The sequence below is a fragment of the Dufourea novaeangliae genome, unplaced genomic scaffold (assembly GCF_001272555.1).
Source record: "Dufourea novaeangliae isolate 0120121106 unplaced genomic scaffold, ASM127255v1 scaffold125, whole genome shotgun sequence".
Taxonomy (NCBI): domain Eukaryota; kingdom Metazoa; phylum Arthropoda; class Insecta; order Hymenoptera; family Halictidae; genus Dufourea; species Dufourea novaeangliae.
This window is the reverse complement of record NW_015374020.1, coordinates 44,569-60,310: the sequence shown is the minus strand read 5'-3', so window position 1 is coordinate 60,310 and position 15,742 is coordinate 44,569. Positions and strand designations below refer to the sequence as shown.

General features: G+C 35.8%; 1 protein-coding gene across 1 annotated transcript; it reads left to right on the top strand.

The window, feature by feature from the left end:
* The first annotated feature begins 6,942 nt into the window (after positions 1 to 6,942).
* Positions 6,943 to 9,649, top strand: LOC107188912. The gene is made up of 2 exons (XM_015577308.1): positions 6,943 to 7,051; positions 8,799 to 9,649. The coding sequence occupies exons 1-2, from the start codon at positions 6,943 to 6,945 to the stop codon at positions 9,647 to 9,649; spliced, it is 960 nt and encodes a 319-aa protein (XP_015432794.1).
* Positions 9,650 to 15,742: the final 6,093 nt, after the last annotated feature.

Below are 15,742 nucleotides of genomic sequence, written 5' to 3'. Positions count from 1 at the left end.
CCTGTGGAAACGGACAGACTCCGCGGAAACCCTCACAAGCGTCGTCGTCGTCGTCGACGCGCATGCGATCCTGTTACGCTCGCGTGTGCACGAGATACGATGGATAGGAAAACGAATTCGAACGCGTGTTTCCTTCGCGTTTGATTGACCGACGACTGGTTGGATCCCCCCTTCCCGTTGCGAACGGTTGTTCGGTCTTTCTTGACCCGTTTCGGGTTTTTTCCTGTTGAGTCAGGTCGCAAACCGCCAGATGGTCGACGAGGAACGGAGACGCGTGGAATGTATGTTGGAAGGAGGTTTTGTGTACGTTGGGTTTTGTAAACGTGTGTGTGTGTGTGTGTGTGTGTGTGTGTGTGTATGCCAATCACCACGGAACTGAAATGTCTGAAATTTGTTTGGAATTATTGGAATACTATTTTAGTTTATGGTATTGACCCCTTATGATTGTCTTGATGTTTACAGTCTCTGGGATTACTTTATTGAGCCCTGTAAAAATTCCGACTGGCACCGCAAACCGTGTTACAAAAAAGGGCTCTTGTAAACCTGGCTGTAACAGTGATTATTCGTTATTTTCTTATATAAATATGTATTAAAATTGTTCAATATATTGTCGTTACACAGAAAAAATAAGAAATAAGAAATGTATAAGTTTCTCCTTAAACATTTCGCAAAAATCGATCCTTTTTTAGCCGTTGTAGGTGTATGCCCCCTGAAGGGATAATCAGAATTTTTCGGTTACGTCTTGCAGAGACGGCCCTCGAAAATCCACAAAACGCTGTTTTTTTTTCAAGCGTTGGATGCATTGAGAATGAAAGAAGACGTGTTCGTCGAGTGTCCCGGGGCGGTTAGCCATCCGCGTCGCCGTGACGAAAGAAATCGAGCCATTACGAGCGAGCCGTTCCGCAGATTTAAATTCTAATTCGAGGTCGGCGGCGGTAGGGCTCGGTTAAGTTTGCCAGGCGAGGCGAACTAATGCCCACCCGCCAACGAGGTCCCCCCGAAGGAATTTGTAAATTCGACGGTGGAAGTTTTAATCGTCCATCAGGGAAGAAACGAGGAGCACGAACTTTTCGCATAATAATTCTTTCCTACCTTTCCGGCGCGCGGCCAGAGAAACGGCATCGCCGACTGGGAAAATGAGTAGGAACGATTTGCGTACGGGAACGAATATTCCGTGTAACTCTCAATCCCCTGGTGAAATAACCTTGGACGATATTTCCGTTTTACTATCGGGACCTCGATTCCATCGGCCAGCTAAATGCATCTAAGTTTTAAACGTTGTTCCCTGAAGAGGATGGACAGGACAGGAAGAAAATTGTGGTCTGCATATCACTGAAGTCTGAACAATCAACTGATTTCAACGTTCAGATGTTGAAACAGTTTAATTAGTGATTGGACACCAAGCCGGATTCAAGTATAAAGATAAAGTATCTTTTATTCGAACAGTTAATTAAATAATTTTTTATCTAGATAATTCCCATCTCCGAATTCAACATCCATTACAAACACTGTAATCGGTAGATAAAAAACCAATTCTTTAAAAAAACACTACTCTACTCACGAAAGGGTTAATAATTCTCACCATAAGAGGAACATCATCACTCTCTAAATTGATAACTTTACATAAAACTATAATGATCCACACAGATTACTAAATACACAGTAGAAACCACCAACCTACATTATTCTAACAAAATGAGAATTACAATTCTAAAAATACAACCATACTCATTCGTAAACAATAATCCAGAATGAAAGTACCCACATGGTAGAATCAACATAAAACTCCCTTTTAAAAGTTAAATGCCCCCCTGGAAAACAGTCTCGGATTAGATCAGAGCTGCAAGCCTGAAATTGAGTGTCGATCAAATCCAGCGTGACTCGTTTAAATTTCACGAGATCCACGATCCTCGAGAACTACCACGTGATTGCTAGTGGCTGGCGAGGCCGCTTTCAGGGTCCAGTTTTTACGAGGGATGGGAGGGAAGGGGGAATACCGTCTTCGTGGGCTCGTATTGCGTTTTCTAGGTGTATTCGACTGACGAGGTCGTGGGTTCACTGGCCGGTTGCAGGGTTAGCTGCGACCAGGACTATCCCTCCAGAGATCGAGCACCTCGGTTTTTACGAGTGGGACGAGTACAAGTGCGCGATACATACTTGTCCCGGGCGCAGCTTACACCTTACATCGCCGACTCTTGTCTTGTTCCACTTGCGGCTGGTTTATGGACATTGTCGTGTCGCCGGACGAAGTTACGGGGTTGAATGCGTGGCTCGGCGCAGGCAAAGAGCCGAGAGACTTTCTTGTTTTGTTCTTATTGGTCCTGGTGTTGAGTGGTTTTTAATTGGCGGTGATGAATATTTATGCGACCTGCTTAACGTTTAGTAGTCGGGCCTGGGTGTTTATGCAAATACATATCTGTGGGCTAGTTAAGGGAAATGGGACTAAACAGATACTTGGTCTGTTTCGGAAGAGTTTATACAGAATGGAAATGTGTTGTGAATATATTATGGTTAGTACTGTGTTGACATCATTGCTTTAAGCCCTATAACGTCGTGTCAGACTCGTGTTGACGATTTCAAAATCGATTTAACGAAGAAGAATATCATTCGGTTTTCTTTGAGTCGAAGTGAAGTGTTGCTGGCATTAGTATTTAACTTTTATAGTAAAATTACAGTTGAGATAAGTACAGAAATCCTTTCTTTTTTGGGAAACTATCGACAACAATGTAATCCTGGTGTCCACAGACGTCAAGAAAATCGTAAGACAAAGGGTTAAGACAAAATTCTTATGATTATCTAATTAAAATTTTACATGTTTTTACCCATCCAGTGTCCTGTCGAGAATGTATTTTCATGTAGCATCCTAACATTGTCTCAGAATTTCATTATTTTTTCAATGTACTAGGCCACTTCATAGTCATAAGTTACACATATCTGAATGCATTTTAACATATACTACAAAAATACAATAGAATGAACTATATGGTTTCTAACAAAAAAGTACCGGTGACTCTAAAAAAATTAGAAATAATGATCATACAGAAAATTTTCTATTTACGACATTCCTGTCTTGAAACCATTCTCCTGTTATTCAAAATAAAGGAGATATTTAGATATCCGGTTTCAGCTGAGACACCCTGTATATTAATAAAAAGATCAAGATATGTAGTAAGCTTAAGCAAATACTTCTAATAAGTATATTAACCCTCCAGTATAGAGATGAAGAGTACTTAAACGGAAAAACAATTATAATATTGTTAATTCTTGGGCAGGTCCGCATTTAAATCGAAGATATCGAGGAAAAAGAAAATCGTTATCCAGTGACACTGGACATAGGACCTACTAGAATAAATTGTCCAGTCATACTGAACATAGGATCGTAAAGGGTTAATGATTGTATCATCAATTTTTGCTACTTGTTTCTAAGAAAATTGAACACCTATTTTATCTTGATTTTGAATCTGAATTCTGTGTTGTAACGTTAATCGATACATTCAGTCTGCTCTGAATATTTCCCAATTTTATACCAAATATAACAATAATTTTCCGTAAAATTGTAAAAGTTGATACTTTTTACTTTGAATTATTCAAAACAGTTTTCTTCTGAAGATATGCACCGGCCGCAATAGCTATACAATGTCTAGAAATAACTCTGAAATTTGTTCTTTAAGATTGCGCCGACAGGAGCGGTCTTTCCTTTCATCTCCGTTCTCGATTTACCAACGAGTAAACGCATACATAGTTCCTAAATCAGACGCATACGAATAACCATGCTGCGGGATGCCTTTTCTGAGACCCTAGCGGTTCTACATATGTATACATGACTTGTAAAACGAAATGTTTTTAAAAATCACTCCTTTCGTCATTTTGCAGAAGTATCAAAAGTATTATGTTTATTAAATTTTGTATACACACTTTCTTTTTCCAGAAGAAAATTATGTTATATAATTTATCATAAAAATCATTAATATCTTATGAAATATTGCTGTTTCATTTTCAATTTGTAAAACTGGACGAAATCGTACATTAAATTGATCAAATTACATAATAAGTAATAGTCAATGAGGTATTATTAATATTTTAAACATTATTTGAAATATTAATAATTAATAAATGTTGACTGACGAATAAATAATTACATACCAAGCAAGTACAAAGAAGATTTATCTGAATTACATACTGCCAATTTCAATCAGCATTGTATTATCCGCGTCGTCTCGTTAAAAAAAGAAACGATAAGAACAAATTGGATTCATTTACAATTAGCACGAGCAATGGTATCAGAAAGCTTGCAAGCACATTATTCGGACCGGAGGCCATTACGCACGTCTGTAATTAACACTGATTATTATTCAAGCGTCGTTTTTTTTTGCGAGACTTCTCGGCAGATAGGTAACGCTTAAAATGCATGGCGTCCCCTGGTCGAACGACATTGAAAGTGTTTCAGAAATGCGCTTTACGTATACATGGAAAATTCGATATTATCGGGAACACGATCATTTCGAAGTCACAAATAAATGGAGGGTTTCACTAAAAAAAATGAATCCCCGGCTCCCCCAAAAAAAACGTGGTAAGTAAAGTAGGGTAAATTCTGATTAGTCCGTGATGGTTTTAGAAATTTTCTCTTAACTGCTAGTATTTACATGTCCAGAAAGACAGGCATCATACAAATAAATAATAAGTTTAAAAAAAAAAATAATTTTACTAAGTATATTTAATTAAAAAAATATAAAATTCAATTTTCACGAAACACCCTGGTTACTCCGTGATAGTTCTTTTTTCAAATTTTTTTACAACCCAAACGACCCAGTTTTCCTACAAAGTGTGAAAATATAATGCAGGGCCGTTCCTGGGTTGCTGGCCGCCCGCGTGCAAAAAGTATCGCCGCACTTATTAATTTTAATATTATTTTATAAAAACAGAAAAAATTTTTTAAGTTTTATTTTCATAAAATGAAACAAAGATCCGTAAAAAATGAATGGTTTTATTTAAAATGAATATTTTATTCCACATATAAGTACGAAACTAACGGATAATGTTTGTAATAATAATGTTATGATTAATGAATAGCGACCATTAATTACCAACACGAATTTATGTAATTCACTAAATATGGCTAAATGTCATATGCTATTTTGGGGTGTCTATAATGACAGTTCGTATATACGAATACTGTTACAAAGATTACATATATAATTAATTTGCTTAAATTCGGTAGGTATAAAATTTTCATAATCATCAGAAAACTTTTGTTTATTATTCTTACTATTCGAAGTTTTACTTTTAATAAAGGATCTTCAGCTGCCCCTGAGTTTGGCCACCTAAGTGCGGGGGCACCTTCTGCACCTCCGCCAGGAACGGCCCTGTGTTAATGTTCACAATGGACAAAAGTCAGTGCAACGTTGTAAACATTCTACGGGATTTGTTTTTCACTTTTTCTCGATCGGATCAAAGATAATGGGGCTCGAGCGAAATAGTTTATTTTCGGCCAAGACTTTGTTAAAGCCGGTGCCGCGAGGGCAAAGACGTGAGAGGGGTGAACGCCGACTTTTGGCCGCACGTGCGTCTGTTTCGATGGTGTCAATCGTGAACCTTCCTTTTGAATTTTCTTAGCACCGGCCTCAGTTAGTCCGGTGGTCGCGTGCGGAGAACGTCGTTCGCGTCTTCACGCAGCCAGTTTACGATTTCCGAACAAACATTTGTACAAGGATGAAGGAAATGTAAGGATCGTTGTCACGTTTTATCCAACTTTTCACGTTAACATTCTAATTACATACTCTGGATGGGTTATGTGAAAATGCTTGAAATATTTTTTATACACATAGTACCTCTACTTTCGTTGTTAAATGTGCATGGTGCAGCTGAATCTCCGTTTCTTTTGTCGAAACGGAATATATAATGAGAATAAATGGAGCTAATAATGACATTTGAGTACAATTTGTTGGTTTTGGGATTCACGGAACAATTTTGAGAGAACTGTTAATCCCTAGCCTTACAACACCGAGTAAGACATGTGATAACGACTTCAAACCGTATTTAGTGAACATACTATTCGTTTTCTTTGAGTCGACGTGAAACACTGTTCCGCTGGTATTAATATTTAAGATTTAGAATAAATGTGACACTTGCCATAAGAATAGATATCCTTTTGTGTCGGGGAAATTTTTAACGATAAAGTAATTCTGGAGAGTGAAGGCGTAAAAAAAATCGTATGGCAAGGGATTAAGCAGTTGCGTAGTTTGTGTGTAAATTGTGTAATGTGAAAATGTCACATTATTGTTCAATGTTTCGAGTCGTCATTCGGTTATAATAAGAATAACACGGTAGCTAAATAGTTCTGGGACATGGAATGATAAAGAGAAAGGACTGCTTCATAAAATATCTATGTGAAATTATCGGAAAAAGGATTCGCATATTCTGGTTCCTTACAAAACAGTGTAATAGCTAACGTATCAAATACCGTGATAAAAAATATAATCAAATATGGAATTTTGCTTTTGAAATATTCATATTCCAGTGATCTTCGCGAATATATTTTCATTCCTTAAGTATTTAGAAGACATGCAAATGGCGTACTCGGAAGGAGTTTCAGCCGTGAAACAGTTTCTAAAATTTCTGGTCAATTATTGAAAAAGCTCTTAAAGTTCATCGTAAAAATTATTTCAACAAAATGTGTCCGATCTGGGGTTAGATTTAAAAAAACTTTTTCATTTTGAAATCGAACTTTTCATGTGCAGTGGCTCAATAATTTAATAGAATTGAATATTACTCCCATTTTGTTTCTTTCGTTTTACAATGTTTTTTAATGATTAATATTTGGACGATGCGAGCTCAGATCGAAGTTTCTGAGACTTTATTGCGCAGAAAATTTGGTACATCATTGATACGCCTTTCAGTAATCAGAGGGAAGATCACAGGGTGCCGAGAAGACGGGTGGGAGTAATGACGATTTACACCTGCTCCAATTGCCAATACGAAAGTCCACGTCGATTCAACGTGATACGTCATAGGGAGAGAATTCATGTCAAGAAGAGAGTTCACAACTGTTGTGGTAATTAAACATCATTTATCATAATATAAAACGGAACTATGTAGATTATTGTTCGCCTTAATAATTCAGTCAACATTTGCTGTTTCATTATATTGAGCAACATTATTGTTGTTCCATTTATATTTAAGTTTAACAACAATTGGTGGAAATTGTAAAAATTGAACTGTTCTGTATTCTGTTTCAATTAAAAAAAAAATTTAATTCTTAATTTATTATATATTTTCCTTCATTATTACAAGTAATCTTTTAAAGATGAGTTACGATGACATTTCATGCACGGACAGAATCTTTTTTGTAATAATAATAATACATACTATTATTAGTATTATGTGGAACATTTGCATTATTTACAACGACAGTTATTTATGTCTGAATTTTATATTATATGTTTAGTTTATGTTAAAATTCAACAAGATAAGTTGTGGGTACATTATATATAAGCCTTATGTTAGTGAGATTGCAGAAAAGGAAATTTACCAGAACTTCATGAAATTTAGATGTCGTAAATAAAATTGGTGTCAGCGCGAACTTCAGCTCACAGAATTATGGTATTAAAAATAATATTTTTGCTCCCCTGCAATCTTTATTAACATTAAATCAACAATTAACGTATTACAATTTAATCGTTGTATATTCCAGTTGCAGAAAGAGAATTTTACTGCGTCTGACAATATGAAAACATTAATTTCAACAATATGTGTAAGATACGCAATAATTATCGATCAATGCACGACACTGGTGGTCACTTACAAATCTGAAGAATAATTAAGCCGTTCACAGGCCAAAGTGACTAATTCCACTTTTTGAATATTTTCCAATTTTAGTGCGAAAACACTTGATTGTGGTGTTTAACTCTTCTTATTTTTATATTTTTATGGTGTTAGTTTAGTAAACAGACACTCAGTTATCGAATTATAATCTCTAAAGCATGTTTTCAGACTGAAATTTTCAGTTCTCGAACTCTCGGCAGTTTAAACAAAATTTTAGATTATTGCGGAGATAAAGTCGCGGCGCGGAGCCAAAGTTGTTTGATAAATACGAACGCTCTTTCGGGCTCTTATTTCGGAGATCCTTGCGATTAACTCGGCACGGTCCAAATAAACTGAGTGACGCGGAGAATCGAGAGTTGGACTGTGCGGCACAGATTGTGCCACGCACGCACGCGTTCTTTATTGTTCTTCTGTCCCCCGTTCGATAAAAATGACTTCTTTTGAGTAACTCTGCAATAACAATCCCGACGTTTGGGTTTCGGTTTCGTCTTTGCTGTTCATAGCTGTTTATTGTGGTCGACCTCACACGCGATGAACGAATCAATAAATGAGTGAATACGAAATCGAATGATTTACGTAGAACGATTGTGTGCAAATATCTGAGTAGACAATGGCGAAAAATTGCTATTAACATTTCAAAACTACCATGGGTGAAATTTCATCCAATAGAAATTTTATTTTAATATGTACTATTGAAAAACGTAACAACTGGTAACACCCACTGTACAGGTATTTATGCATGTTATCAATAATGATGTTATTATAAAACAAATCAGTTCCGTGAGAGGTAATAATGAGATGTAGAAAATTTTACAAGTCACAAAAATATGTTGTCCAACAAAGTCACAACGAAATGTGTTATTACGGCTTCACTCATATCTGGTCTATAAATTCACAGATTCCCCGAAGGTAGCTAAACCATTTTTCTCATGGAATCATAAATACATTAAAATGATCATCTTTCCTCTATATTCCAGGAATAATATTCTACACAAAAGGAGACTACTACCTGCACTGCGAACAAAGACATCCAGAAACACGCTCGAATGCAGTTTTGTCAAAGACAAAATACAAAATCACCAGCAATTCGGATACATTGAACAACGAAAAACATATCCAGCGATTATACCGTAGTTCCGATGGAACATGCTCCTACAAATGGGAATTAAAGAAACGGTACTCTCAGAGGATTCGCATGAAGCAGGACAGACAAGAGGCGTCCGAAATGAGCGTGAAGTATTCGGTCACTTACAGCGATTTCGAAATCGAAGACATACCGTTAATAAGTTTCCTCACCGATCGGCAGTTGAAATCTCACCTGAAAAGTGTATCATCGCAAAAGTTGAAAAACAAAACACATGAGAAATCTGCAGAGAAGGCGAACGAGACTATGAAGATCGCGATCAAGTCGGGGGAGAACATCGAAAAGGTGGTGTTGCAAAATGACGAAGAAAACATCCATGCAAAAGTGTTATCCGATTCCACTGTATCCTCTATCTCGGTCGAGCTACCAACCAAGAAGCTTATTTTGAAGCGATTTAGGACCAGCATCAGGCACGAATTCGAGATTCCATTACGGGAACGAAATAATAACATCTGCGGCCAAGTGAATTTCACCACAGAGAGCAAAGAGTCGCGGCCTGTGCACCAAAGCTTGTTGAAAAATTCAAAGTGGCGGGCGAATAAAGAGAACGTGTCGGCGTTTGCGTTCAGTTTGGAGCAGGAGCTAAATGTTAAGTTGGACACTGGGATCACGGTGCCGGTGGTCACGCAACGGCATCGGGAATTTTTGGCAGCTATTGACTTCGATGCGTACAGGATATTTTAATATGGCGGAACATTGGAGAGATGAATGTTTGAGAAGGTATGTTGGTATACAGTAAATCCTCGATGAGTGTTCGAAGATTACTCGGCCCTGAACATTAAATATTTTATAAATTAAAAACAATTTTGTAATTTTATGATTTCCAAGAAAAATAAACTAAAATCACTATTAGGGCTCTTCTTTAGTGGAACAGACCATAGTAACGCTACACCAAAGATAAGTTCCATAACTGGTGACAATGGATCCTATAAATTATAAGTTATACTTTTCGTACCTTTAAATAAGAATGTTCCTATAGAATTTTAACTGTTGCAAACTATTCGCGAATGAAATTTATATTTTTATAATATACTAAAGACGACATATAATATTATATTATTGTTCTAAGGGTTTTATAGAATAATATTACGATTAGACTGCGGATTTTTATGCCTAACGACTGGAGTACTGAGTATCGTATTAGTTTGAGAGTAAAATAAAAACTCGTTGCATCTGATGAGTTTTGTCTTTTATTGTATTTCACAGAGCCTTATAGGCAATAAATGTCTAAAATCCTCAATCTAATTATTATTATATTTAAGGCAAATATTAAGTTTTAATTAATGTAAAATATTTATCATTCTTTTTTAAAATGTTAGGAGGAAGTGAGAAGTATCTTTAAGATGTTTGGAAGTATATTTTAGACTGGAAATTCTAAATAGCATGTAAGATAAAGACCATGTAACAAAATATGTTTTAATATTTTTTATTCTAACAATGATTTTCAAGAATCAGTAAAAATTAAAAAATGATTGTTTAAGAATCATGAACAAATGAAAAATTAAAATTAAAAAATGTACAGAAAGTAAAGTTTCTCAATATTATCGTCAATTCACTAACAGCAAATCAATACTAATGACAAAATAGTAACTGTACGTATACGAGAATAAACTATTATATGTGCGCTGATTACACCAGTTCCCGGTTTATAATAAGAAATGTGATATTATATTACAAAAACGTTACTGAACTAACAAAAAATTAATTATTCTACGTGATATTGTATAACAGAGCTCAATTATTAAGTATTACTGTTTAATTGCTTTACTGTAGCAATAATATCGTGAAATATTTGTAAAGGTTAAAAAATATCCGCATAAAAGAGAATTGCAGTAAATCCTCGACGAGTGTTCAAAGGCTCCTCAGCACTGAACATGAAATATTTCATAAACTAATGTACACAAGCGGCTGAAACAAATATGATTTGCTTCAGAATTCCAAGTTCTACAATGTGCTGAACCTCATTAAAAAGTAAGCGTTACACCTGGGGACGCCTTCGAACACTTATCGAGGATTTACTCTATATGTACAAGGTGTTCCACATAGTGTTACAAGCTGTGAACAATGGTTCAGGGGGGCTGATTAAATTATGAAAAATATTTATTTGAGGGGGGGGGGGAGATGTCTTAGAAGGGAAAGGAGCCCATCTGTTTTATGTTTCAATCTGAATGTTGTCAGGCTGGATAAAAGTTATAAGAATATTGGAAAATTTACTCTATTCCATTTTTACAAAAATAGTGGTCCCTTACCCCCTAGCAGACTTCCCTCGTCCAAATATTTTACACTCTAACTAAATCATTAGCCCCCTTGAACCATTCAATTTAAAAAAAAGTTCACGTCGATATTTATAACCTTGTACACAGTCGATGAAAAAAGTATTTATGCACACGTTCTTTTCAACAATAATCTCACAGATTCATAAATTTCATTACCTTTTTCTTATCTCAATTGCAGTAAACTTTCAAATATCATTTCTCACTATTGTATATTGTTTCAATTCCGTATATATTTCTTGAATAGAGTATGCAAATATATTTGTTATTCACTACCTTCTACATATCATCTGCGAATTGTATGTTGTTTTTTCGCAATAAACCAGCAACTCGCTAAGTATACGCTGGAATATGCTGCTTTCAGATCGAGTTATCTTCCAGGCGCGACTCAACTTTGTTCCACGGTTGTTATTTTAATAAAGTGCATTTTAAGACCGATATTATGCGGCGAAATGCTTGTCTTGCATAAACCCACACCTGCCTCTATCTCATCCCCGGGACCGTTCGCAGCCGGAACTACGTCACTTTCTCAACGCGTCAGCATTTTGTTTAATACCTTTATTTTGAACTCTTTATAGCCCCAACCGAGCAAACGAACTTCTGAACATCCTTTGACCAACCCAGCCCCCATCCCTTCTCACCCCACTACCCGGCCTACCCTGGAGAAATGTTTCATCATTGGGAACAGGGCGATTCATTTGCATCTTCCATTTAATTTTTTAGCGTTTTACGGCGGTGACCTAGTTGAGCCCTTTGATCTCGACGAACTGGGGACTACCGGGGTACGGGAGCGAAAATGTATCTAAAACAACATCATTGAATCTCAATTGGATGTTATAGAGCTATTTGAATAAAAATTTTAGGGTAATTACTATTAATTCTGGTGTGAGAACATTAAAATCCTTTTTGGGAAGCTATTATGTACTTTATCATGTACGGTGAGTCACATAATGTTTAATTTGAAGTATATTTACTGATAAATGCTGAGAAGTACGATTAATGAGGTGCTGAATAATACAATTTTTAGTTTATCGTTTGTGTATGTAATTGTCTGAATAGAATGAAAGTGTAATGTTACACGTAGTGGCATGGGCCTACCATTGCTTTGTCATTTGGACATATCATGCATTAAATTCGTATGGACAGTTACCGTCATGTAAAACCAGGGATAACATGTTACAAACAATTTCGCAGTCTCTTTTGTATAATTGTCAAATTTAGAATTTCAAATACTTATGAGCGTACCATTTGACGAATAAATCTAACTGCTTCACACTGTGATATCTCTATAAAAAGTTTCATAACTCAAGAAAGTACACAGATGTGCAAATTATTTTTATACTGATAAGTTTTTAAAGATCTGTGTTATTAAATACCAAAAGTACAACATCTGCAAATGTCTGCCTTTTTCTGATAACAGAAACTATGAGAAGAACTGCAACAAACTTAACTATGGAATATATAAAAGATTAATAAAAAAGGTATTACATATTTGAGCAAAGATAAACCATCACAGAAAAATCACGAAAACTGCAAAACACTTGCAATTCACAACTGTATACCGCTAAATGCTAGTGACATTTTATGAGGACGCGTACCCGTAGTCGAGAGCGCACTGTAATATACCTGAATCCCACGTGTTCTTCGACTGCCATTTCTTGAAATGCTTTATGATTTCTTATACTCCAAGGTTTTTACAATCCTAATAAATACCCAAAAGTAAGAAACGAAGACTTTTATTTTTGGACTTTCTTCGCGCTAGAAACACGATTCAGACCACTGTGTGTCGTTACCGAAACGATTCTGACCTTCCGAAGCTCTTCGAAAACAGTTATATATGTATATACAAATTTCGCGTGTCCTATTCCAAAGACACTCCTCGTGAGGATAGAAAGGGACAATAGAGAAAGTAACCGTGATTCCAACCCAATGTCTTCACTTACCTAAGTCCAGATGTTCGAACGTGCGTTGCAGATGCCAGGAGTGCATTGCTCTTCTCTATTGTCCATTCCTATCCTTATAGAGAAGTGTCTCTGGAAAATGGTCACGAAGAGTTTGTATCTGGATACTGTCAACTCCGAATTTCTATATATAACAATAATCGCCTAATGTAAATAACTTGATAAATTCTGAAATATATTCTATTTAAATATTTCACTTTAAAAATGAAGAATTCTTCAACCTAACCCAGACCTTTTGTTACATGGACAGCGAATGCGTTAATATATTATACATATAATAAACCATTTGCAAGCAATCGTGCATCGAGGGTCGACGTTTTTTCAATTGCGACTATAATCATCGAGGGCACAGTGCCGGGTTTCCGGCGTCGATTCCATTATTTTATAAACACGGAACACGTAAAACGTCACGTATGTTACAATTGGCCAGAGCAATTATCTCGTTTCGTCCGTGTGCGAGCGTGACAGGGTGTATGTGGGGTCGGGGTGTTAACGAACCGGACAATGAGTAGTCACGGTTCGTTAGATACTCAACAACCAAATAATTAGCGGGTGCATTCGGATCCCCATGTGTCTGAATTTCGGACACCGCGTTACATATCCTGCTGCAACATTGTACTCTCATGTCAAATTTCATTTTGCAATAATCTCTGCTTTGTCTTAACAAGGCCTAATATTCTGTTTGTTTCGCTGTGGTCTCTTAAGCAGGTCAGCTATTTTTTTCAATTAATTAAGAGACATACGTTCCATACAAAAATATGTACTGAGTGGGTGATCGAATTATTAGAACCACAGTAGGAAAAATGTTTTTTATGTACCTGTAGAAATAACATCGCAAAATCATGGTTTTTACAGTAGATAATTTTTAATTAACAATTTCCCCCTCGAAATACATAAACAAAATGAACTTAGCTCATATAATTATAAAAAATCGAGTTAAAGTCGTAAAATCGTCAATTTATTCAGATGGCTCTAATAATTTGATCACCCACAGAATATGTCTTATGGTGGCAATAAAATGTTTATAGGACATACATAATTATTCAGATGGTTTAATTTATCCGTGTTTTAGTGACTTTAAAACATTATTGGAAGCCCGTAGTTTTCAGGAATGGCAATCGATACAACGTCGGTTCACCTGTGATCGATCATAGCCGGTCCCAGTGCTGATGAAAATCTCTTGTACGCTCGTCGGTGTTAAAATTGGTTAATCCGATTCCCCGTGAAATTTCCACGGAAAGTCTAATGAAAATCTGACCGGGATCACCACCAACGAAATCCTGGTTTCGCGCCAGTTCCCAGCATCGAGAGAATTCGAAAGCGTTGTTTATGAAACTATTTCCACGAGGATCTCCACCTCGAATTTCCGGTAAATTTGGAAGTACATGTCGCGTTCGTTGAGCAATGGATTACCCTGGCGACTATATTTGTTTCGTGGTTTAACGTGTAGTCGAAAAGAGCAGTTACAATTTTATCACGACACTCGTGCAGTAATATTTCATATTCCATATATTCAGTGACTCAGATATTTGAAACTTACTGTTTTTTCTACTACAGTATAACGTTCTAAGTTACATTATTTTTTTATGATTTCATTCATCCGGAAGCTCGTGCTATAATTATTTGTTTACTGTAATATTTGTAATTAGAATTCAAAGAGCCGAATCATATATTTCTATTAGTAATATACTATATAGAGTGTCCCGAAGTAGTTGTAAGTCCTTGAAAAGGGAAAATTTACAACTATTTTGGTACACCCTGTATAGGAGTACCAATAAATAATCTATTATATCTACTAAAATCCAATAATGTTTTTCTAGAAAATGGTAAACAGCTTCGAAGTACGAGACCAAATACTACTAAAGAAGTCATAAATTTCTGAAGCTGTTTAGCATTTTTAAAGATGAAGAAGGCAGAAAGATGTTTTGCATTTAAATAATCGGTTTATTAAGACAAACGTAGTGAAGTACTTATTGGGTCCACCTAATAATTTGTACTGTCATTAATAATAATGTACTGCATATAATTACTAATATCATGAAATTAATAATGTGTTCAATACATTGTATATAGTGACACATAAATTAGAAATCTACGCCTATTTATCAAATCACTCATTCTTGGATAATTTCTTGATTAATCTCTCTTGATCTTTTTTTAGTATCAGAAATAGTAACTTAAATTATAAATAATTGTAATAGCTGCAATAGTAGAGTTTCTGAGACATCCAATGCAGTGCTAGAGAGACACTATAATATTTTGTAATTCAAGAAATAAATATTTCAGAAATATGAAAATTAATAGACTATTCTTTGTAACCTGACATGGCTGTAAAATGCTGAAAATGACAAATAAAAAGCTTGAAATGTCTAAAGTCGCACTAAGAGAAGTATGTCTGAATTTACCTTCAGATTTTTTATAAACCCAAAAAATAAGAAAAGATACGTCTAAACGTAAAAGACCGAGGGGGGTGACGGAATAAAAATAACGGGTGTCACGGAGTGTTAAAAAATTCTGTTCCCCATTCTTACCACATTTTAAGT